The sequence below is a fragment of the Eurosta solidaginis genome, chromosome 5 (genome assembly GCF_040869045.1).
Source record: "Eurosta solidaginis isolate ZX-2024a chromosome 5, ASM4086904v1, whole genome shotgun sequence".
Classification (NCBI taxonomy): Eukaryota; Metazoa; Arthropoda; class Insecta; order Diptera; family Tephritidae; genus Eurosta; species Eurosta solidaginis.
Window position 1 is genome coordinate 275,587,192 of NC_090323.1, and position 26,723 is coordinate 275,613,914.

The window sequence follows — 26,723 nt, forward strand, 5'->3', positions numbered from 1 at the left end:
CTCTTGAAAATAAAAAGGGCGCATAGTCAACTTAAAATCGGTTCTTAAGTTAAATGCTGCTTCTTTGACAGATAGCTCATAGAAAATTATGTCAAAAAGATGTAAATAGTTTTAAAACCTATTTAAAATTCATATAACTAGTCGCAAATGTATTCTCTTTTTTCTTTACAACGTCGAAAATTAAAGAGTGCGACTCCACCGTCTCGATTCACGTCATCAATTTAGATATATACTATAAAGATCGTGATTGGAGGTAAATGTAGCGGATATATATATATATATTTTCTAAATAAAATTTTATGAATTAAATAATAAACAAACGTTTTTCTATTTATAAACATCTAAAAATAATTTGTTCTATTTACGCATGAGTAAATAAGTAAAAATAGAAGTATACCAGCGGAAAATAAATATTTTTATTATGATGCGAATTAGCTGAGAATGTCGTACATATAACATACATACGTATTTAGCTCAACGCTGTGTTGCGATATAATATATGTAAATTCATAGAACGGATTAATAATACACCTTATATATTAAAAAAAAAAAATTACTGACTTTTCCTTTGTGTTGACATGAACATAAATAGAAAAACACATTTTTTATAAATAAATAACTCAAATTAATTAGTCCCTGATGGTTTAACTATCTTTCACGCCTTTCAATTTATTTATTTCGTCGACGATTTCATTATCGTGTTTCTCTAATACTCTCATAAAATAAAATACCTTATTTAATCTTAGCAGAAAAGGGAAACACCATATTGTGAGTTTATGAAAGGCCTGTCATACAAATTCTCCTTTGCAGCATATCAAAAAAAAAAAAAAAAAAAAAAAAACAAGCATATACATACAAAAATAAATCATTTCGAATAGCTTTTTACTCAGCTTTAAACATGTTCATTCATATTTTTCAATTATTTCGTTTTTCTTATAATTTCGAGCCTAAGCTTTACAAGGAAAATAGCCGCACTCCTTTAATGTAACTTAATTAATGCAACGTTTAACAGTTTTCCTAAGTATTATAATAATTAATTTGTTTGCTAAATATAAATTACGATAGCAGAAACTTTAATGAACTCCGTTGGTAAAAATTAAATCAAAATCAATCATAAATAACTGTACAGTACCTAAAATATTCATTGTTGAAGATTTTTTAATTAGTTTACCCACTCCAATAACTCAAAGCTGTGTATATTTTGGAAATTGTTTACACCGATATAGCATCCTTTAATAAGGCGTTCAACTCACGGGTGTGCTGCACTTTGGAGCCGGTAGCAGCCGATGCACTGCAAGGCCTTCCAACATAGCTATAACAAGAAAAAAGAATAAAAGAGAGAAAACGGGAACAGCACATTTATTGTTTGTGCATGATTGGGATAGGAAGGAGGTATGAATTGGAAGGAGCGGACAGGAATGAATTTTGGAATAAGGGAAGGTGATCGGGAAATGGAAAGCAGAAATATTAGTTAAAACGAATAATCATAAAATTTTTATATTTTAATATAAATACACATGTATGGTTTTAGCCAAGATGATATTTATTTTAAATACATATATTAAGACCTAACAGCCGGAAGTACCTAAGCAATAGCAAGTAAACGAACAATTACACAAAATTACCATTTTTCGCATACTCAAGAATTATTCTTGATATTAATTCATTGGGGTACACCATGGGGATTTGACATTTTAGTAGCTCATAAATGCGGTGACAGGCCAACGGTTTATTTCAAATGAAAACTCAATTGTTTGTTGCTTAAGCTCTTTCGGCGGTTATATGAATATCGATATATGTATGTGACCCGGCCTATGAAAAGGTGGCTTATGACTCAATAATGAAATTGCGAGAAACAGCTGTTAAAGATAAACAATGCATTTCTTCAGTTTCTTAGTAGTAGTAATTTTTTTTGAGTCATAAGCCACGTTTTCACAGGCCGGGTCACATAGCTACATACATATGTACATACTTCACAAAGGCCCTAACCAGCAAAATTTAAAGGAGAGGCAAAAAAAACATTTTTTCACATTCACTACATGCAGATGTGGTATTTCGATTGTAATTGGTTCTAACACTTTAAGGCAGGGGCCGAAACTATTATTCCTTTTATAATATAATTCCTTGCAAAACTATTAATTTTGGACTTGTAATATATTTGTATAGAGGTAAAAATTATTTTCGGATTTTTATTTTTTTAGTCTGATAGAACTAGTTAAACTCGGACTTTTATTTTTTAAGGCCACAATAAAAGTCCCGCTTGATAACAAAGAAACGGCTTATTCGAAACAAACAACTTTGTTAATTCGGATAAGGAGTTTCTTTGTTATGAAGCCGGACTTTTATTTTGGCCTTAAAAAATAAAAGTCCGGATTTAACTTTTATTTCGGGCCTTTTATTTTTAAAGTCCGAGTTTAACTATTCTATGGACTAAAAAAATAAAAATACAGATTTTACTTTTATATGTGGACTTTTATGGAAAAAGTTCGAAAAATAAAAAGGATGCATTATTCGACATGATATTGCTATAGGGATACCTGGGAACTCAAACATTTTCACCTAGGACAATTTTTTGACCAGGACTTTTTCGACTCCGAAAAGAAAAATAATAATTATTTTCCATCCCTGCTTTAAGGCAAACTTGCAGAACGGCAAGATATTTTTTTAGCTTAGAGTTAATTTTAAAAATTTGTCATAATTGTATGATTTTAATCCCTCATGTCAGATTAACTTTAAGCCGCCAAACCATAGCAAAATGTATGAGGAACGCAGTTTCGAAAAAATTTGATAGTAAGTAGTAGAGATAGTAGATCGCCGTGGTGTGGTGGTAGCACGCTCGCCTACTACACCGAAGGTCCTGAGTTTAACGACCGTCAAAAGCAACATTAAAATCTTTAGAAGCAATTTCTTTCAATCGGAGTTTTTCTAAGCGGGAACCCCCACTCGGCAGTGGTCTGACAAACATTCCAAGTGTATTTCTGCATGAAAATCTTCTCAGCGAAGATTAAACTGCTTGCAGCAGTATTAAACAGCATATGTACATATGTATACATTTATATTTTATATGCAGCATTGTGTATAGCGATTCACTGCCCACTCGATCCTGCGTTAAGCCAGGGTCCTCCCAAGGTCATTTGGGGGCCATTTTAGAATGATTTTCGTGACTTCCTCTGGGTCCTCCCGGGGTAATCGCTGCTGAACGATTATACGAATGTTGAGCATAAAAACTTAATATTTTTCATTTTAAACCAATGTGTGTATTTGCTACTCAATAGTAGTAGTGGCAATGAAAAATGTGCTGAGACTTAAAAGTGATAGTAGTGCTCTGAGTCATATATGAGCTACGTCATGTTTTGGAGCGCAAACAATAGCAAAATAATAACTACGAACGAATAAGCTTTTTGTAACAGAGCAGTATGATAGATGAAGTATTGTTTTTCGTAGCTATTTCTGGATCATTGCGGTCACTCTCAGAAGGTTTTAGGGATAGTTTTGTGGACTATTTCATGGTTCTTTCGGGGCCATTTCGAGGTCAATTTGTAGTCTTTTTCTGATAATATTTGGGACTATTTCGAGGCTCTCGCGGTGTCATTTAGGGATCACTTTGGGGTGGTTTTGTATACTATTTCGCAGTCATTTCGGGATAATTTTGGGGCTATTTCTGGATCATTTGGGGACTATTTCGCTTCGGAGTATTTTCGGGGTGGTTTTGAAGACTATTTCGGGGCTCTTCCGAGGTTACTTCGAGATCAATTTGGGCCATTTATGTCCCACAATACCCAGAGAGGAACACCCAGCACAGCACTGACGCCTCGGGAAAAGAAGTCCCTAGGATAACAATCGTAATTTGCAAGAAGTGGGAGAGGCTGAAAAGGGCCTCGAAAGCGTTAAATCAAAAAGGCAAGAGGACGTCACGACGGTGTTGGAGGGGGACAAACAGCCCCATGGTGATTCGAGTCTTACAGTCTTGAGGAGGGTTCGTTTGACGTGGCGCTGATCCAAGAGCCGTGGCTTTCATCGAGAGGAAAGGTTTCTGCGCTCAACGTGCACGGATTTGGCGTTAACTACGCGCAAAGGGAAGGAAGGGTGCGAGCTGCAGTCATGGTAAGGAAACAGCTGCATTCATATTTGCTGCCTAATTACACTACTGAGGACCTCGTAGTGGTGACCGCCAAGCAGAAGAATAAGCAGGCATTTATCTTGTCATCCTGCAACATGGCCCATACTGCTGAGGTTCCACCGGTGGAGTGCAAGAGGCTTGTGGAGGACGAAGGGCGGTTGGTCATAGGCGCGGATGCAAACTCGCACCACAATGCCTGGGGAGCAGGATACATATGAGACAGGCGAATCTCTATTTTGTTACATCTTGCAAACCAATTTGCATATAGCCAATAGGGGAAGTGTCCCTAGATACATATGTTGGTCCAACATCCAGCAATGTTCTTTATATTACATTGAGCTCTGAACATGATATACATATCAAGGTATGATTGGATAGTTCTTGGACCATACTTCTCCGACCATGCGTAAATGGGGTACAGCAGAGAGGAACCTTTAGAAACCCTCGGTCAACGAACTGGACGAAATTCCAGAAACATGTAGAAGCAAAACTGGGGCAACCCAAAGAGGTTGGCAATGTAGAGAAACTGGAGGAGTTCAATGATTTCCTAACAAAGCCTCTTATGACTGCGTATAACATATGTAGCTTGCACTCAAAGAAGATTCAGAGGAAAAGCAAAGCCGCCATGGTGGAGCAATGAGTAGAGCCTTCTTAGAAGACAGCTAAAAAAAAGTTGAAGCTGGCAAAGACCGCCGAAAGCGAAGCGTGCCAGGATGAGTATAGGGATCTATTGAGGATCTATAAGCGTGAAATGTCCCGATATGGTCGAAAGTGGTATCAACGGATGCACAGTTATAAGAAAGTAATTGCGAAATTTAACTCTTTCTAACTGTTCAAAAGTTATTTAAAAAAACAGGCGTTTTCAATGTCAGCTTAACATGGACTTTACATCACTCAAATCACCAAGTTATAAAGCAAAACACTAAAAGAAACGTTGTATAATAAAGTTATATGCTCACTTTGCATATTTTCTTCAAAAAATTAATAATGAACAATGGATTCAAATAAAACGACCCAAGGCGAACATGTTTTCAAATTGTCCTCAAGTTGTTAAAAAAAGCAAAATGTCCAAAAAAGGTGCCGATTTAAAAACAAGTAAGGAAGGTTAAGTTCGGGTGTAACCGAACATTACATACTCAGTTGAGAGCTATGGTGACAACATAAGGGAAAATAACCATGCAGGAAAATGAACCGAGGGAAACCCTGGAATGTGTTTGTATGACATGTGTATCAAATGAAAGGCATTAAAGAGTATTTTATGAGGGAGTGGGCCATAATTCTATAGGTGGACGCCATTTAGGGATATCGCCATAAAGGTGGATCAGGGTTGACTCTAGAATTTGTTTGTACGATATGGGTATCAAATGAAAGGTGTTAATGAGTATTTTAAAAGGGAGTAATCCTTAGTTCCATAGGTGGACGCCGTTTCGAGATATCTCCATAAAGGTGGACCAGGGGTGACCCCAGAATTTGTTTGTACAATATGCGTATCAAAAGAAAGGTGTTAATGAGTATTTTAAAAGGGAGTGATCCTTAGTTCCATAAGTGGACGCCGTTTCGAGATATCGCCATAAAGGTGGACCAGGGGTGACCCTAGAATTTGTTTGTACGATATGGGTATCAAATTAAAGGTATTAATGAGGGTTTTAAAAGGGAGTGGTGGTAGTTGTATAGGTGGTCGCCTTTTCGAGATATCGCCATAAAGGTGGACCAGGGGTGACTCTAGAATGCGTTTGTACAAAATGGGTATCAAATGAAAGGTGTTAATGAGTATTTTAAAAGGGAGTGGGCCTTAGTTCTATTGGTGGACGCCGTTTCGAAATATCGCAATAAAGGTGGACCAGGGGTGACCCTAGAATTTGTTTGTACGATATGGGTATCAAATTAAAGGTATTAATGAGGGTTTTAAAAGGGAGTGGTGGTAGTTGTATAGGTGGTCGCCTTTTCGAGATATCGCCTTAAAGGTGGACCAGGGTTGACTCTAGAATGCGTTTGAACAATATGGGTATCAAATAAAAGGTGTTAATGAGTATTTTAAAAGGGAGTGGGTCTTAGTTCTATTGGTGGACGCCGTTTCGAAATATCTCCATAAAGGTGGACCAGGGGTGACTCTAGAATACGTTTGTACAATATGGGTATCAAACGAAAGGTGTTAATGAGTATTTTAAAAGGGAGTGTGCCTTAGTTCTATAGGTGGACGCCGTTTCGAAATATCGCCATAAAGGTGGACCAGGGGTGACTCTAGAATGTGTTTGTACGATATGGGTATCAAATTAAAGGTATTAATGAGGGTTTTAAAAGGGAGTGGTGGTAGTTGTATAGGTGGTCGCCTTTTCGAGATATCGCCGTAAAGGTGGACCAGGGCTGACTCTAGACTTTGTACGATATGGGTATCAAATGAAAGGTGTTAATGAGTATTTTTAAAAGGGAGTGGGCCTTCGTTCTATAGGTGGTCGCCTTTTCGTTATATCGCCATAAAGGTGGACCAGGGGTGACTCTAGAATATGTTTGTACGATATGGGTATCAAATGAAAGGTGTTAATGAGTATTTTAAAAGGGCGTGGGGTTAATTCTATAGGTAGACGCCTTTTCGAGATATCGCCATAAAGGTGGACCAGGGGTGACTATAGAATGTGTTTGTACGATATTGGTATCAAATTAAAGGTATTAATGAGAGTTTTAAATGGGAGTGGTGGTAGTTGTATATGTGTCGTTTTCCAGATATCGACCAAAATGTGGACCAGGGTGACCCAGAACATCATCTGTTGGATACCGCTAATTTATTTATATATGTAATACCTGCCAAGATTTCAAGGGTGTTTTATTTCGCCCTGCAGAACTTTTTCATTTTCTTCTACTTAATATGGTAGGTGTCACAACCATTTTACAAAGTTTTTTCTAAAGTTATATTTCGCGTCAATAAACGAATCCAATTACCATGTTTCATCCCTTTTTTCGTATCTGGTATAGAATTATGGCATTTTTTTCATTTTTCGTAATTTTCGATATCGAAAAAGTGGGCGTGGTCATGGTAGGATTTCGTTCATTTTTTATACCAAGATAAAGTGAGTTCAGATAAGTACGTGAACTAAGTTCAGTAATGATATGTCGATTTTTGCTCAAGTTATCGTGTTAACGGCCATGACAGAAGGACAGACGGACGACTGTGTATAAAAACTGGGCGTGGCTTCAACCGATTTCGCCCATTTTTACAGAAAACAGTTAGCGTCTATGCCCCTACCAAATTTCAAAAGGATTGGGAAATTTTTGTTCGACTTATGGCATTAAAAGTATCCTAGACAAACTAAATGAAAAAGGGCGCAGCCACGCCCACTTTGAAATTTTCTTTATTTTTTGTATTTTGTTGCACCATATCATTACTAGAGTTGAATGCTGACATAATTTACTTATATACTGTAAAGATATTAAATTTTTTGTTAAAATTTTACTTAAAAAAAATTTTTTTTTTAAAAGTGGGCGTGGTCCTTCTCCGATTTTGCTAATTTTTATTAAGCGTACATATAGTAATAGGAGTAACGTTCCGGCCAAATTTCATCACTCAACGACTGCCAAATTACAGCTTGCAAAAGTTTTAAATTACCTTCTTTTAAAAATGTCCAAATAATGTCCCTAGATAAAGTAATCGGCGTAAACCTCTAGTACAGAAGAGCCAGCAGACAGCACTCACACTTCGATCACGGAGCGGGTAGTATCGGGCTTGATGACTGATACCAAGATCGAATGGGCGGTGAAGACGTTCTCTAAGTTAAAATCGCCGGGCCCAGATGTTATATTCCTGGCCATGCTTCAAATTTCAAGTAGAGCGGTCGTGGAATAAAAAAAAAAATAAATGTAAGGCGCGATAACCTCCGAAGAGATCTAAGGCCGAGCTTCTCTTCCAATTTGCGTCGTGCTCCTCTTGATTTTCCCTACAAATTGGCCGGACGGGACCTACATGTTTTATGCCGACTCCGAACGGCATCTGCAAAGCAGATGAGTTTTCACTGAAAGCTTTTCATGGCAGAAATACACCCGGAGTGCTTGCCAAACACTGCCGAGGGGCGACCCCGCTTAGAAAAATTTTCTTCTAATTGAAAAATCTTATTTCTAAAATTTTGATGTTGCTTTGCCCGGGAGTTGAACCCAGGGCATACGGTGTGATAGGCGGAGCACGCTACCATCACACCACGGTGGCCGCCACGCCGCGGTCGTGGAATGGCTTAAAATAATATTCGAGGAATGCATAAGACTGAATCATATACCGCACTCTTGGAGAACTGCTGGTGTAGCTTTCCTACCAAAGGCCGGGTGGGATCGGTCACATGTATCCAAAGACTACAGGCCCATTAGCTTATAATCATTTCTGCTCAAAACCTTTGAGAGGCTAATAGATGTGACATAAAGTTCAACGTGGATGAAAAGCTGCTCGCTACAACACAAAATACGTACACCAAAGGCAAGTCGGTAGCCACTGCACTGAATAGAAAGAATGCTGGAGTGTACGTGGGGTTTATCGCCCTCTTTCTGTCATTTGGGTATTTACAGCGATTGTAAACCCTATTGTACACTATGGAGTCCTTGTTTCGTGGACAGCCACACAAAAATAGCCTAACTCAAAAAATTAGAAGGGTATGCAGGCTATCAATGCTTAGCACTAAGGGAGCCCTGAAAACAACCCCGATGGCTGCTCTGTATGCCATTCAGCACATTCCACCTGTAGACCTGGTAGCAAAGAACATGCCGTTAACAACGGCAACGAGGACCCCCGATAGAGGATATTGATGACAATTTGTGATCGGTCGCAGCTATTACGTGCGGCGAAGCACTGCTACAACTACAACAACAGGCTCAGTGCTTTGTGACAGCTTGAGCCCAGACCACACGGCCATAGAAGTATAGTGTCAGCAATTACAGGACGAACAGGCTACCTGATTCCTTGTCTGCGCTTCGAGGGGCTCTTAAAGACACAATAGAAGTGGGTGGTTGGCGCAAGGGTGCTAAAATGTCGGACGAGGCGATAAATGCGTACACAGATGGTTCAAAACTAGTGGAAAGAGAAGGGTCTGCGGTATACTGTGCTGATCCAAAAATTAACAGATCGTACAAGCTGCCAGATCACTGTATCGTTTTTCCAGCGCAATTATTAGGCGTAACCAAAGCAGTAGAAACACTGGAAGAGAATAGCTTAAGCTGCAACCGTGTTAACTTTTATATTGGCAGTCAAGCAGCAATTAAGGCAATAATCTCGCAAAGCACAGCATCTAAAAGTGTGTTAGAGTGTAAGCAATCCCTGGAAAGAATCGGGAGGGGGGAAAGCATACATCTATATTGGGTCCTAGGCCATATGGGAATAGATGGGAATAAAAAAGCGGATGAACTAGCTAAAAAGGGTACATCCTTTGAAGCTTGCTCCGTAGATGTCCCAATTAGATGGGGCGAGATTAAGAAAGGGCGAGAGCTGCACATAATCGACCAAGCGGGAAAGGCGTGGGTCCTAGCGCGGGGCTGTCGGAAGATTATGTTTAGGTCTTACTACCTTAGACTAACAAAGCTGCTTCTATCATTAAAAATAGAGGACTGTAGACTCATGATGGGTATTTTGGCTAGACACTACCTTCTGGCGTCACATGCCTTAATATTAGGCTTGGTCAGTGATAGCAGAAGTAGGAAGTGCGGGTAGGAGGAGGAAACGATACAACACGTTTTGTGCTCGTGCCCTGCGCTTGCCAGGCTATGACCCCAGCTATTAGGAATGATACAGCTGCCAAATCTATAAGCAGCAAGTGGTATAGGTCCTAGAAAGCTTCCAGTATTTGCCAGGGGGACGGAGTTATTTTATAACAAAGGTCCTGGTTTTTGATAGGGTTTTCACTTGGGTCGTTAAACAAACTTCTGGTAACGCTACGAACTCATTCAGTCTATGTTAGATCCTCATGGACCGGTAGTTCAACCTAACCTAACTTATTTCTTCCAACTTTCAGCATCTAAGGCTTCTTTGTGTTTCTGAAGTGCCTATTTTCGTTATTATTTAATGGTAGGTCAGAACCATTTCTTTAGCTTTAGCTTTAGGGATAGATTAAACTGAAATTTTTCGAAAAAGTTTCAAAATTGTTAGAAAAAATATTGAAATAAAAATCATAAATAATGACTCCTCGACAAAAAGTCATCATAATGTATTTTATCATTATGCCATATTTAGTCGCAATCACAATCTGTTATTTTCTGCACAATAATTTAAGAAAATAATGTCGATGTCCCGTGACGGATCACATTTTTTGTTTTGCAGTTCTTTAGGGCCTTTGTGCATTAAGATAACATAACTTTCTAAACATGCAATACTGGGCCTTGTTATGTAACTAGATTGGAAAGAAAATTCTTTCGGATTTGAAAAAAATAAATTTTAAAAAATGTAAGCAACGAAAGCTGTCAAGAATTGCATTTCCTTTCGAATCGATATACAGAATAAGACCCACTAATTATTTTTAAATGATAAAAATAATGGGTCCTGTTTGTTATAAGTGGCAGTGAGTTCGCTTTAGCCTGGACACCCATAATTGAAGCCACCAAATGTAAATTCTTCAATAATCCGTTTTTCTATTTGTCGAACGTAAGCTTTTAAGAGTTAAGGTTACAGTGTCACTAATCTGACGCGCTTCAATTTTCCGCTTTCTTGAAATATATTATTTCGAAAAATCAATTTCGTCATTTCTTTATGTAATAGTGAAATCTGATACAGTGGGCTTTTTTATTCATTTGTACTTAAAATGTTTAAGAATTAATGTTTAATATTCAATATTGTTTTTGTTTATTGGGGAAAACTGAAAAGAAGGAAACATTTACTGGCATATCGCGAAGAAGCGCACCTTGTACAAATTAATGTAAATTTTTGTTTTCCCCAACAAACAAAAATAACAATTGAATAACAATTATTGTTTACCGGTGTTATACCAATTTCACAGAGAAACTTGATGGGACCACAATTTCGTTGAATGAAATAATTAAGTTTCCTTTTCACACAGGGACTTTTGCTTCATTAAGCAGCCCCAAATGTTATGCTTAAAAAAAAAAAAAAATAGTTACAAAGTATAGCAGCCGCTTACTCTTTAATTTTGAAGACAATCAAAATAAAATGTATGGGCAACTACGCACAGATGTTGCACCGAACCCAATGTGTGCCTATTTTGAAAAGAGCCATATTATCTTTGGTTGCAAATGCTGCAAAAATTAGAAGTTGCATTTTTCTGATACTTTTATAACTGTCGTTAATTATTAATAATAATGTAATTTTTGATTCATCATTTGTTACATTAGATTGTTCACCCTATTAGGCATTCAATAAAGCAATAATTAAGAGTTTGAATATTGTATGGAAGATTGAGTTCAATAAGGGCGTTAATGTTGGAAAACTGACTAATTCTTTCATTAAGCCTCTATCTGAAAATGGCATTAAGCTAGTTATTCTTAAAAATTTTAAGTAAAAATTGAACATACCATTAAACATACAAATTTTAATTAATTTCAAGCTACGGGATGTTTTCTTGCCATTAAAACCGAAAGCTGTTTTCTTAATATTCTCGGCTATTTTTTGTCTCAGAACTTTTAACATGTATGTATATTGGAACTATTTTTCGTCATCCCTTGTCAAATTTGGTTTGGGGACAAACACGATTCGGCTTTGTGCCATCCTCAGTGTAATTTTTCGTTCTTACTCGGTCATAGCCAAACGAGCTTTAAAAATTGCTTTCTCTTTTAGCTTTTAATATACTTGATAATGTATAAACATAATACTTTGGACATATGACCGCGAGGTCCATTCATAGAAGATGTATGGAATGGTTCTCTCTTCGTAAAAATGTAAAACACATCTTCCTTTAGTTAAAGATTTTATATGGGTTTTTAGTAGAATAAAAACGTTAATGGTTAAGGTTAAGGTACAAAAAGGGATCGCAAAAATGGAATATATAAAAACGACTAAGACGTTACATACTTTACAACTACAAATCATACAAACTAGGTAAATAACAATTCACATTACCTAATGAAGTTGATGATTTATATCACAAAATTTGGAGACTTGATAAAATATAATCTTATTAAATTTTTCAACTTATGACACGTTTATTCAGGGGAGCCGCATTGTCCTTTTTAATTTCCTATACAAATTGTTTGCGGAAGCCGGGTTTCACATCTTCTATCTCACAAGATATTATGATTTACTTACAAGTAATGTTCCGAAAAAAAATGCACACTATATTTTGCTTCTAATTTGACGAGCTCGCACTTTTATTCCTTAAATTTTCTTTTAACGAAAGCACGCATATTGGAAGTAGTTGAAGATTAAAGGAGGGAAGCAAAAAAACGAATCCCTAAGCTTTCACAGAGCTTTATTTTTATCACCTTTGATTTACTTTTGTACACCTTTTTCGAGAAGAGTAGCCTTTGCTTTTCGCGTATTTTTTTTTTTAATTTTTTTTTTATCTGTATGAAAAACTCAAGCTTACCTGGACATGTTGTTCATGTCATTAACTCTCCATTGGACGCAATTCTGGGAAGTTTGGTTTAACAGCTTAAGGGGCTCACTGCTATACAGCCTTGCTCGTTTTTTATTCCTTGGATATAGTGCCCTTATAGGACAGTAACAGATTGTCCTTAAGTCTCTAGCACAAATAGTTTACGATAACTATAGCTTTTTTCCAAACTTTGTTATTAAAATTGCTGATACTAGAAGGTATACATTCACATCAATCGGTTTAATGCAAAACTGGAACAAGATAACATTTGCTTATCTATTTTATTGAAGCTTTAATAATTCATTCTAATTTATTAAACATTTTGTACTATCAAACGTTCGCAGATTTTTGGTGATACCTATTTTCTTAATATCAACTGATTTTTTCTTTGATTTGATAATTTCTCCATTTTAAGGATGTCAAACGATGTTACTGATTACCCAATTATATGATGGTGCCACTGTCTCTCGACTTTTACGCAAAATTTCATACTATCATGGATATTTTTCTATGCATTCATTCACGTCCTTTATCCTTAAAACACGCTTTTTTTCTTTTTTTTGGAAAAACGGAAGGTTATCAAGTGTTTCTGGACTGTAATAATACATTATTTTTTAACACATCTATAATCATCTTGTGCGATTTGAGGGGCGTTTTAATACAAATATTTATTTTTACTAAGGTTATTTTACACTTTGTTTTCATGATCCTGTTCTCCACTTCCCGATACAGCAAAAACCATGAAAGCTCTATTGGTGAAGAAGCTAATAAAAAAAACCAGAATTGACCACACTCTTCAACGGTGTTTTACCCATAATGATCCGACACATACACTTGGAGAAATAATTAATTAAAAGTGTGTACTTTCTTTTCGGAACTTACTTACTTACTTAATTGGCGCTTAACCGTCTAAACGGTTATGGCCGTCCAACAAGGCGCGCCAGTCGCTCCTTCGCTCCGCCAACCGGCGCCAATTGGTCACACCAAGGGAGTTTAAATCGTTTTCCACCTGGTCCTTCCAACGGAGTGGGGGCCGCCCTCTACCTCTCCTTCCATAGGCGGGTTCCGATAGAAACACTTTCTTGGCCGGAGCATCATCTTTCATTCGCATAACATGGCCTAGCCAGCGCAGCCGCTGCGTTTTAATTCGCTGGACTATGTTGATGTCTGCGTATAGCTCGTACAGCTCATCATTAAATCTTCTTCGGTACTCGCCATCGCCAACGCGTAGAGGTCCATAAATCTTTCGAAGAACTTTTCTCTCGAACACTCCCAAAGCCGCTTCATCTGCTGTTGTCATGGTCCATGCTTCTGCCCCATATAGCAGGACGGGTACGATAAGTGACTTGTAGATTATGATTTTCGTTCGCCGATAGAGGACTTTACTTTTCAATTGCCTACCTAGTCCAAAGTAGCATTTATTGGCAAGATTGATTCTTCGCTGGATTTCAGTGCTGATGTTGTTGCTAATGTTGATGCTGGTTCCCAAATAAACGAAGTCTTTTACTATTTCGAAATTATGGCTGCCAACAGTAGCGTGGTTGCCAAGGCGCATATGCGCTGACTCTTTGCTCGATGACAGCAGGTACTTCGTTTTGTCCTCATTCACCATCAAACCCATCTTTACCGCTTCTTTTTCCAGCTTGGAGTAAGCAGAACTAACAGCGCGGGTGTTTAGGCCGATGATATCAATGTCATCAGCATATGCCAGTAATTGCACGCTTTTATAGTATATTGTTCCAGTGCGGTTAAGTTCTGCAGTTAGTATAATTTTCTCCAGCATCAAATTAAAGAAATCGCACGATAGGGGGTCACCCTGTCTGAAACCTCATTTAGTTTCGAACGGCTCGGAGAGGTCCTTCCCAATTCTGACTGAGCTGATGGTGTTGCTCAACGTCATTTTGCACAGCCGTATAAGTTTTGCGGGGAAACCAAATTCAGACATAGCGGCATATAGGCAGCTCCTTTTCGTGCTGTCGAAGGCGGCTTTAAAGTCGACGAAGAGGTGATGTGTGTCGATTCTCTTTTCACGGGTTTTTTCCAAGATTTGGCGCATTGTGAAAATCTGGTCGATGGTAGATTTACCAGGTCTGAAGCCGCACTGATAAGGTCCAATCAGCCGGTTCACGGTGGGCTTCAATCTTTCGCACAATACACTTGAAAGGACCTTATATGCGATATTAAGAAGGCTGATTCCACGATAGTTGGTGCATTTTGCAGTATCCCCCTTCTTGTGGACTGGGCAAAGAACACTTAGATTCCAACCGTCGGGCATGCTTTCGTCCGCCCATATTTTGCTAAGAAGCTGCTGCATGCGCCTTACCAACTCCTCGCCGCCGAACTTGAATAGCTCCGCAGGCAATCCATCAGCGCCCACGGCCTTGTTGTTTTTCAATCTAGTTATTGCTATTCTAACTTCGTCATAATCGGGCGGGGGGACATATATTCCATCATCATCGATTGCGGGATCGGGTTCTTCATCTCTGCGCGGTGAACTGATGCCTCCATTTAGGAGAGCAGAGAAGTGTTCCCTCCATAATCTAAGCACTCTCTGGACATCAGTTACAAGGTCGCCGTTTTCATTCCTACAGGAGTTTGCCCCGGTCTTAAAACCTTCCGTCTGTCGCCGTATTTTTTGGTAGAATTTTCGGGCGTTATTCCTGGTGGCTAGCAGCTCAAGCTCCTCGCACTCACGCCTTTCTGCTTCTGCTTTTTTCTTCCTGAAAAGGCGTCTCGCTTCCCTTTTCAACTCACGATAGCGTTCACACACTCCTCTTGTCGCGCTCGCTTTTAACGTAGCCCTGTAGGCAGCGTCTTTTCTTTCGGTTGCAACGCGGCATTCTTCATCATACCAGTTGTTTTTTCGTGGCCGCCGCTAACCAATTTTTTCCTCGGCGGCAGTATGAAGTGCTTTGGAGATATGCTCCCACTGCTCCTGTATTCCTTCAGGATGAGTTGTGCCTTCAGAGAGCAGGTGTGAGAGTCGAGTTGCGAAATCATTGGCAGTCTGTTGTGATTGAAGCTTTTCGACGTCTAGCTTTCCTTGTGTTTTTTGTTCCTTGTTTTTAGCCGCGTTGAGGCGGGTGCGTATTTTGGCTGCAACGAGATAATGGTCCGAATCGATGTTAGGTCCTCGGATCGTTCGCACATCTAAAACACTGGAGGCATGCCGTCCGTCTATCACAACGTGATCGATCTGATTGCGAGTATTTCGATCAGGAGACAGCCATGTAGCTTGATGTATCTTTTTATGCATGAACCTCGTGCTTGATATGACCATGTTTCGAGCACCGGCAAAGTCAATCAGCCTCAGTCCGTTAGGAGAAGTTTCATTGTGTAGGCTGAACTTTCCGACTGTAGGGCCAAAAACACCTTCTTTGCCCACCCTGGCGTTAAAGTCGCCAAGCACGACTTTTATATCATGACGGGGGCAGCGCTCGTATGTGCGTTCTAATTGTTCATAAAAAGTGTCTTTCACCTCATCGTCTTTCTCCTCTGTCGGCGCATGGGCGCAGATGAATGATATATTAAAAAATTTTGCTTTTATTCGAATAGCGGCGAGACGCTCGTCCACAGGCGTGAACGCCAGCACTTGGCGACAAAGTCTCTCTCCCACCACGAATCCGACGCCGAAACTGCGCTTATTCGCATGGCCACTCCAATATATGTCACAATTTTTGATCTTCTTTCTTCCTTGCTTCGTCCAACGCATTTCTTGGATGGCGGTGATGTCAGATTTTGCTTTGACGAGGACATCAACCAGCCGGGCATCGGCACCAATCCCATTCAGGGAGCGGACGTTCCAGGTGCATGCCCTCAATTCATTGTCCTTCAAACGTTTGCCATGGTCGTCATCAATAGAGAGTGTATTTATCCGAGGCTTGTTGTTATATTTCATTGGAGTATGGTTTTACGTGGCGGGTCCCAAGCCCAGCGCACAACCCGCTCAGCGGGGGTGAAAATATTACTTGGCACGTTTATATAGCGAGCCGCTTGCTCCAAGACAGACGCCCGCTTGCAGCCGCACCTAGAGGTGTACAGACGCTGCCGATGAAATCTCCCCCGGCTAGCCCTTAAACCGATTATGTCAGAGTGGCCTAGCCAGGTTGTCGCCTTCTCACATTAGCTCACCGCTAAACGGGTGTTTAGCGGCTACCCAGAGGATACTTGGCCGCAAGCGACCGGCAGTAGTGAGCTGCTTGAACCACATGCAAAAGAATCGCTCTGGCCATTCCCAGGTGAATGGCGGTCAGAAGCTTTCCCCACTTTCGTGGACTTCTACACACGGCCCCACCCTCCCTCTTTTCGGAACATTCCTAGTTAAATTTTTTGATTTTTTTCGCTATGGTTTTTGATAAAGTGAACTCTGCCCTTGATCAACTTTTGCAACTAACTATTTAAATAACTCTTGTTCAATTAGCTAAAAAATATGTAAAATTATTATTTCCGTATACTTGATATACAAGTCAGCAGAGGTGAAAACAAAATTGAAAAGAGCAATGCGGATCACCCTAATAATTATAATAAGGGCTCATATTTTTAGAGGTGTATTTTGACATCTACACCAAAAACAAAAAAACTTTTGAACACGCTAGTTTGTACGACCAAAGATGATTGAATGAAATATAACAAACATACACTTAAAATCCAAATAAATAAACACATACATTCTGCAACAGTATTTGGAAATGTTGTTTAAATGAATTTTTCTAAATACTCATCCGAAACCACAGCTACATATATTTTATATAATCAAAGGTATAAACGTTAATTGTTAAATTTTTGTAAGATTCGATACCGTAACGAATCGTCCAGTTTAATAGATGGGCAAATCCAACAAAACCGTTTGATTACTCGGTCGTTCACTCATCAATAAAGAGAAAAAAATCATGCACGTAAAATGCAGGCCTTATGCGATAGCCAAATCCTATGATCTGCATAAGGAAAATAGTTGATAGAAAAATATAGGAATACTTCAAAAGGTGGAAAATTTCCAAAGTCGCTGTTTTTTATTTGAAGCATAGATAAATCGTTATGAAATTTAAACAGGGTATAGATTTACAGATCAAAAGTTCTGTTGATGTACCTCTATATCTATTAATAAAACTGAAAGCAGGAGCAGCTTTCCTAACCCTTTTTGTTAATCTCAACTACAGCATGTGGATCCTGTTACAGATATGAAAATATATTTATACATATTTATCAGCGAGGCTTCAGCGACCACAACTTCCTTACGAAAGGCAGAATGACCTAGAATGCTGGATCGTTCCAGATATGTCAGAATAGTACTTTTAAGCGCTCGTTTTGGGTTGATAATAATAATACAATACAACAAAGACACCAACAAATTTACCAGTTTAAGTTTCCCAAGTTTCTGTGCACAGCAAATATCATCGAAACTTTTACTCGATTAGACGTTTTTTTGTCGAATGTCGAAACCTTTTGTGACGCATTAGTCTCCAATTTGGTAATCGTTTTACAAAATAATACAAGGCTACTTATGTTTGGCAGCCATGCTTGGGGAGTGGATCGCTACAATCAGAAATAGAGAAGAACCGTATCTGATCCTTATATTGATTCATTACTAGACTCATGTAAGGAGATGTGAATTGTATAAAATTTCTAACAAGTTTCATAAAATCCACAACTAACAACAATTTAAATGTGCCTAAAAATGTTCGAATTTTTTTTTTCTAAATTGTCAACGGTTTAGCGAATTTGCCCATGTATTTATGTAGAAATATCCCTTTTTACTGCGTCTGTTGACTGCCATATTTTCTCACCTAATTTTACGTCCAAAGTTGTATTTTGGTGAAATGTCTCGACTTCCAGCGGGTTTATTGAAATTACCATGTGTATCACGTACTTCGCGCATATCAAAATAGTCGACTGGTTTTTGATCGCCTTCAGGGGCGGCAGGTTTTTCGTTCGTAAACACTCGGCTCAACCATGGTTTCGATTTCGAATCAGAATCGGAACCAGTGTCAGCACTGTTCTGCGATGTGGTCTGGACATGGGAGCTGTAACAATAACACACACACAGAGGATGGATTCGTCTTTTTGTTGCATACCAATTTTAGATATTTTAAATGAATTTCGTTGAGTGTAGATTACAGAAATTTTTTATGCTTAAATACAGTATTTACATTAAGCCGGTCGTTATAAATAATTTTTTTTACAAATATTAAGTTGGCCGGGCGGAATATAATAAATAATGGTATAAAAATAATCCCTATGCATTCAGGGTTAAACAGTTTATATGAAATAATTGATAAACCTTAATTTGTTATCATTTATCACGTGAAAAAACTCACAAAATTAGATTATGACGTTAAGAATGAGTAAAATTGTATTGGGTCTGAGATTTATCGAAATTACCGACTTTCAAAAGGCATTAAAACGCCATTTTCATACCACTCAAAAAATCTCCTGTTTTTATATGGAACGGCGAAAGCGATTGTCACTCCATTAAGATCCTCTTTCGCCCTAACATATAATGGTTTTTAATCAGACCAACAGTTTAAGAACTACTTCTAGACTTATGCGAGAAATAGACCACAATTCAGAATCGCTATGTTGCAAAATACGTGGATGGAATACAATTTTGTCACTTTGTGATAGCAAAGCTCACTAATTTTCACATCACATTGATGTGAACCATTTTCCAATCGGGTCAGAAATAGCAAAGTTACAGCGAATTTAGTAAAGTTATATAGCTTCATTTGCTATGTCGATACAGTACAGCCAGAGCTGGCGGATAAGGATTACATGTGTAATCAATTGTAGCTACGATCACGATTTCAGTAATCGTAGCTTAAACTTTTTTAAAATCACGATTACAGCAATCGTTAATTTAAGTGCTTGGGATTACGACTACTATAATGGTAAATGGCAAGTTTGTGAATTACTAATTTTTCTACAATACATTTACCGGTAATTTAACGGTTATGGTGCCTATGTTGTGGAAAACAAAATTATATAAATTAATATGGATATATTGTTTAAGTGTGACGTTTGTCGTTTACCTTTTCACTGCCACTGAGGGGGAAACATTTTACATGACACTTACGGTCAACAAAAAAGCCGACGAAAATGTTTCCTTGTTACGGCGGTTCTACGGTCATTACAGCCTCGTTACGAAACTTTTCAGTTCTTACGGTTAACATCGATAATTCCTTAACTCATTAGGTGGTATCTTAAGGCGCGAAAGCTAAAAAATCCCCAGCGGTTTTCGTAAAAGTAATAGTTCCATCACTGAAGAAAAAATAAACATAAATAACAAAGGACAAATCACGTAAAATATGGAAATCCCAGGCGGAGTACATTACAATAAATAATCTTTAAGGAGATTCTGGACGAAATATATTGAATATGTGACTTTATCCCCTCGTTATCGTAGTGAACGACCACGAAAGACCACTGAACGCGTTGATAGGAATATCGTTATCATAGATTTTCATTTAAAACTGCTCCAGAAACTTCCGCGGAATTAAAGGATAGTATAAACATGAAAACCACAATTTCATTGGTTCACTGTCACTTGAGGTTAAATACTTATATAGTCCCTCGCTAAGATAAAACCAGCTTCTAACCACAAAAAACCGTCCCCCAGCTAAGCTTGTACAGCGAAAGAAAGAAACTGGTCTCGGAACGACTGGAGATGAGTCATATTCTCTAATTATTGCAAAATAAGTATTTTTAATTAAGATTTGTACTGCGTGGTTATCCCCAAAAATACAGAAAGGATTCACAACTGCGTTCATATTACTACGCTCGATTAGCCCCTTGGAAATTTTCGTCGGCTTTTTTTTACCGCAAGTGTATGTCATGAGTATTTGAGTGATGTATTAAACTTTCTTTTTTAATTTCTAGATAAAGCTCAGATATACTTGTCTTACTTTCATACAGAAAATATTCATATCGTCGGCTTATAATCAATACCCTCTATCAGCAAAAATCCAGTTCTTCAGGATAGCAAAAAAGCAGTTTAACTATATTGTAAATGGCTTATAAACTGAAGTTCACCATTGGGTTATGAGAAATCCCCTTGTGTATACAAAACAGTTTTTTGTTCTAAGCTGAATGAAAATTAATTTTATAAGGTCTTATGAGAAACATTAACGGCGGACGGACAGACCTGGCCTAATTCAAATCTTTTTCGACATTGATAATGATGTTCGGAGTTTATGTCTATATCGACCCCTTTACATCATTACGCCCCAACGTTATTCGATCAAAGCTACAATAGTACTATGTATAAGTATAGCTTTGTATTTTCAATCCTCATCAATGACGTTGGTTTATATCTAAAGCTTTCAAAATATTTACTTTATGCAGATGACTTAAAAACTGTAGAGAAGGATCACATGTCCATCAGATACATTACAATTTAGCTTTTTACGGCGGTGCGCGAAGAACTTTAAAGACCCATGCACTAGGAAAATTTTGTATAGTTCTTTATAGCAATCTAAGTTGGAGTCTGTATCTATCATTTGGAATCCAATTTACTCCACACGCTCGGCAAGAATTGAAAGGGTTCAACGCCAATTCATTCGATTTTAACTTCACCATCTCTATTTTGATAGTCGATTCGATGTCAGACGATCTGCTCAAAATTTAAGGATCTTCGACATTATAGCTGGTGTAATTGACTGCCCAGCTCTTCTCGTACAAATATGTTTCAATATTCCTAATGTAACTCTCCACTTTTTTAATATAATTTACGTTGAAGTTCGGGGATCTAATTATCTTAACTTTGCCCCTCTCATCAGAAGGCTTAAAGAGTTTAATTGGATATCTACAAGTCTGGATCTTAACTTTGCGATGCGAAAACCTTAGTTTAAGTAACGATAAAGATTGTATTAACGATAACGTATTGAGTCTTACTACCGAGCAAATACGACCGTTCCTTGAACTCATTGCTAATTACTCTTAAGTTAATATATAATGATGTAAATCTAGTCAGTAAGGTTTGTTGCCGTTGACTTAATACAGATATGAATATGAATATATGAACATGTAAATGTGTAGGCGGCCGCAGTGGTGTAGTGGTACCGTGCTCCGCCTACCACACCGAAGGTCCTGGGTTCAAGCCCCGGGCAAACCAACATCGAAAATTGAGAAAAAAACGTTTTTTAATTACAATAACGATTACAGAAAAGTCTCGCGGTTCGTTCGATTATAATTACTGTCATCGTAATCGTCTTGTAACGGTAATCCTTATGTTGTTGTTGTTGTTGTAGCAATGCTTCGCCCCCCTAACAGCCGCGACCGATCACAAATTGTCGTCAATATCCTCTAACGGGAGTCCGAGGAAACTTGCTGTTTCAACAGGGGTGGACCGTAAGGAAAGGGGTGTTAGAGGCGTTGGTTCCACATTACAATTAAAGAGATGGTTGGTGTCATGTGGGGACACATTGCAAGCGGGGCATACATTTTGTATGTCGGGGTTGATTCTGGATAGGTAAGAGCTTAACCTGTTACAGTATCCAGAACGAAGTTGAGCAAGAGTGACACGCGTTTTCATGGGGAGTATGCGTTCCTCTTCCGCGAGTTTTGGACATTTTTCTTTGAGTACTGGATTCACCGGGCAATTCCCGGTATTTCCTCAAAATGCTTACGGAGATGACTCCTTAAGCCCCTAGGCGGTGCTGGTTCATCAATCAGATGTCTGTTGGGATGCTCAGGTTTCTGGGTATTCAACAGGAACTGTTCGGTCGGCATCTCATTTCTCTCCCTGATGGGGAGTATTCTCGCCTCATTATGCAGATGGTGTTCTGGGGACATAAGAAGACAGCCCGTGCCAATTCTGAGAGCAGTATCTTGGCAGGCCTGTAGCTTCTTCCAGTGGGTAATATTAAGGCTTGGCGACCATATGGGTGACGCGTAGCATGTAATCGGCTGGCTAATTGCTTTGTATGTAGTCATGAGCGTTTCTTTATCTTTTCCCCAGGTACTGACAGCGAGGGATTTGAGGATTTTGTTCCGGCTCTGAATTCTCGCAACAATTGCGGCTGCGTGCTCACCAAAATGTAGATCCTGATCAAACGTCACACCCAAGATTTTGGGGTGTAGGACAGTCGGTAGCGTAGTGCCATCGACGTGGATGTTCAAAATGGTCGTCCAGCTCTGTGTACAGCACATGTAATCGGAAAAAACATTTGTCTGATTGAAAAACATTATACGGCGAAATGTTAGGGCGAAGATCTTTAATGGGGTGAAAATCGTTTTCGCAGTTTCATAAAAAAAAACTGGAGGTTTTTTGAATGATACGGAAGTGACGTTATCTTGTGTCGATAGCTCCGCGAAATCTCAGACCCAATACACTTTTACAAATTTTCACCTTCAAAATCTAATTCTCTGAGTTCTTTTCACGTAATAAATGATTTACAAATTTAAGTTTTTTTAAATATATATAGTGATAACGTAAAATAGTACACCAAGCAAGAAAAATTAAAAATTAGTAAAAATCCGTTTTGTAATAAGAAACTACTATGTAGATTAGTATTATATATTTCATTACAGTCAATACAAAATTCAGTCCCCCCCCTGGAACCGCGCATGGTTTTAAATTTTTTCAAATGCAGCGTGGCAGTTCTAAGAGTTACCCAATCCGAGTGAAATTTAGCACAGCTTATTCTTAGACCAGAATTTATTATATTCTGCCCGGAAAAGCAAACTTTTTTTTTAACGGAAATCTTAATTTACATACATACATACATTACATAGGCATATATATTAATCTGGGTCGATTTGTATGGACGAAAGTTAACCGATATCGCGCCATCGATAGGATTTGGTCTCAGGCAAAAAAGTTCCACTACCCATACCCAAAGAAATAATTTTTGAGCCTGCCAAAAAAAAAATGGAGAAAGGATCAAAAATATTTTTTGGGTTTTGGGGAGTGTTTTGGTCGAAAAATTTACCCTTTCGCCAATTTTTTTTGGCAGGCTCAAAAATTATTTCTTTGGGTATGCGTAGTGGAACTTTTTTGCCTGAGCCCAAATCCTATCGAAAAATCGGTGGTGCGATATCGGGTAATAAATCGACCCAGTCTAATATATATACCTATACATATATCTTTTGCTCTTTGATTGATTTCCATGGAGCATATTTATACACAAAATGTTTTAGTAGGAAAGTAGGAAATATTAGTTTAAGTAATAATCAAAAAAAAAAAAAAAAAAAAAAAAAATGTGGAAAAACATACATATATAAATACAAACAAAAATCTAACATCTGTATATTTGTGCATATATAAGTCAGCACCTTTGTATGCCATTTTTTTAAATTAGATCTTACCGTGAGAAACATCTTCAACAAATACTTATTTTGCTACTTTCCTATTCTTGCTAAACCACTAAAAGAATAAAACTATATATTTATTCTACCCTTAGCTATAAGAATATCACACCATATGTATTAAAAAAAAAAAAACTACATGAATGCTGTTAGACAATTTTATATGGTATTCAATGAAAGATGTAATTTTTATTTTGAAGTCGTAAAAAAATCTTTAATGCATATTAACTCAAATGTATGCAAATGTATTTCTCTCAACCATTATTTAATTATAGGAAATAAAGAAAGCAGTTTGGGTAGAATTGAGAGATCTAAAGTATTCGATGGTATGGTGAGAATGCTAACAAAAACTTACCCCACATCCTTAACGTGGTTAAGTGCGGTTAAAAAGCGAGGTTGTACATAAGTCCAAGCTCCCTGGTTCTTATGTTCTTCCTGTACCCAGAACAAATCGGCATTATTGTATATTGTGCTTTGTTCCTTGACCAAGTCGAATGGGAAGGGCGAAATCTAAAATGAAATTGATGAGGGGAGGCAGAAAAAAGAAAAGTAAACAAAATTTAATAATGTTTTTGTTTGGTTTTACTTTAATTCGTACTTGTTCCACGCGCACAATAGCGATTTCATTTTCCAATTTCTTATCCTCACGAGCTTTTAACAAATCATAGAATACTCGTCCACTGCAAAACAGCACTTTCTTCACATGTTCTGCATTTTCCCCTGCAGGGCCTTCATCGGGAATTACACGCCTAAACTCGCTAGATTCGGACATTTCACTGAAGGGGCTTCTAGCCAAGGGATGACGCAAAAGAGATTTAGGAGTCATAATAATTAAAGGCTTACGGAAAGGCATGGCTATCTGACGTCGCAAAACATGGAAATAATTAGCTGGTGTCGAGCAATTGACCACAATCATATTGATATCATGCAATTGGCGAATAGAAAATTCTTCAGATTCTTGTGGGAAATAATCTGGATCGTCCGAACATAAGCTCAAGAATCGCTCTAGGCGTCCCGATGAATGTTCTGGTCCCATACCCTCCATACCGTGAGGTAAAAGGCATACCAATCCAGATTGACGAACCCATTTAGCTTGACCACTTGCAATGAACTGATCAATAATACATTGCGCCGTGTTACAGAAATCACCAAATTGTGCTTCCCACAAAACTAAAGCATTTGGGTTGGTCATAGAATAGCCGTGCTCAAAGCCTAAAACAGCAAACTCTGATAAGGAACTGTTTGAAACTGAATATGGGGCTTGATCGGGATACAGGTGTTGTAGAGGATTATATACAGCTTTGTCTACTAACTGATGATGCAATACATGATGCCTGTGAGAGAATGTGCCGCGCTCAACATCCTGACCAGATAATCTCACATGAATACCCTCTTTGAGCAAAGATCCAAAAGCCATTGCTTCCGCTAAGGCCCAATCAGCTTTTTTTTCATCAACCATTGTCTTCCGAGCAGCTAATACACGAAGCAGTCCTCTGAAATAAGACGTAGACTATTTATTTATTTTTTATTTAAATACAATATAAACTGTACTTGTGAACAACGAATTCGGCGGCATTTGGTGGTGGTGATGAGAATCGGTTGCCAATGTGAATTAAGGTTTCTTCTTTTACACCAGTTGGTGAAACTTTCAAAGGATCTTTTCCTTCGAAGAAACCGGACCAAGGAGAATCAAGCCAATCCTTATACTATTAAATAATATTTGGATTACTATGGTTGGATATGTATATTAATTTAATTTTACCTTGATGTGGGTTTCCTGTTTAGCTAGTTCTAAAGATTCCTCGCAGATTTTATCATACTTATCTGCTACAGCTTTCACCTCTTCAGGAGTGACAGTGCCCTCCGCAATCAATTTGTTTGCATATAATTCGATACATGTTTTATGGTTTCTGATCTTTTGGTACATAAGCGGTTGCGTAAACATAGGCTCATCCACTTCATTGTGACCATTACGACGGTAGCTGACTAAATCAATAACTACATCCTTATGGAAGGTAGCCCGCCATTCAGCTGCTACTCTGCTCACATGCACGACGGCTTCAGGTTCATCAGCATTCACATGGAAAATTGGTGCATTAACAACACGAGCAACATCTGTGCAGTAAGGTGAAGAGCGCGAGAATCGCGGATCTGTGGTGAACCCAATTTGGTTGTTTACAACAACATGGACGGTGCCGTGTGTGGTATAATCTGGCAAATCTGACAAATGCATCGTCTCGTAAACAACACCTTGGCCACAGAAAGCTGCATCTCCATGTAATAATATAGACATAACCTTTTTTCCTTCTTGATCGCCACGATAGAATTGCTCAGCACGAGTTTTACCCTGTACCACGGGGCATGAGGCTTCCAAATGAGAAGGATTGGCAACAACAGCTAATCGGATGTTTTTGTTTGTAACACGATTCAAGCGCTCAATATAAGTTCCTAAATGATATTTAACATCTCCGGACCCCTTAATAGATTAAATGTAAACAATTTACCAACCCAACAGAAATATTACAATGTACATGTCACTTACATCATCAGCTGCCTCTAAACCAGCAAATTGAGTAAATATTTGTGGCAATGGCTTACGGCAAACATTGGCTAAAACATTAAGACGACCACGATGTGGCATACCCATTATAACCGATTCAACACCCAACTCAGTCGAAACGTCAATAACTTCTTTCATACATGGAATGAGCATCTCACCACCTTCTAAACCGAAACGCTTCTCAGATGAATATTTTTTGGCCAAAAAGGCTTCAAAACTAAAACGAAATTTA

At 38.3% G+C, this 26,723-nt stretch overlaps 1 protein-coding gene across 6 annotated transcripts in view; it reads right to left on the bottom strand.

The window, feature by feature from the left end:
• Nucleotides 1–394: 394 nt before the first annotated feature.
• The window catches only part of Ogdh (oxoglutarate dehydrogenase Nc73EF), a 57,078-nt gene continuing 30,749 nt past the window's right edge, over nt 395–26,723 (bottom strand). For 4 of the 6 annotated variants that reach the window (XM_067790952.1, XM_067790955.1, XM_067790953.1 and 1 more), the window contains exons 8-14: nt 26,474–26,708; nt 25,694–26,407; nt 25,483–25,637; nt 24,530–25,424; nt 24,287–24,441; nt 18,414–18,650; nt 395–1,312 (exon numbers count right to left, since the gene is read on the bottom strand). In XM_067790952.1, the coding sequence (XP_067647053.1) occupies nt 1,213–1,312; nt 18,414–18,650; nt 24,287–24,441; nt 24,530–25,424; nt 25,483–25,637; nt 25,694–26,407; nt 26,474–26,708 (2,491 nt within the window). In that variant the 3' untranslated portion in view covers nt 395–1,212. The remainder of the gene's footprint in view (nt 1,313–18,413; nt 18,651–24,286; nt 24,442–24,529; nt 25,425–25,482; nt 25,638–25,693; nt 26,408–26,473; nt 26,709–26,723) is intronic. The other 2 variants (XM_067790956.1, XM_067790957.1) reach the window with 1 other exon arrangement.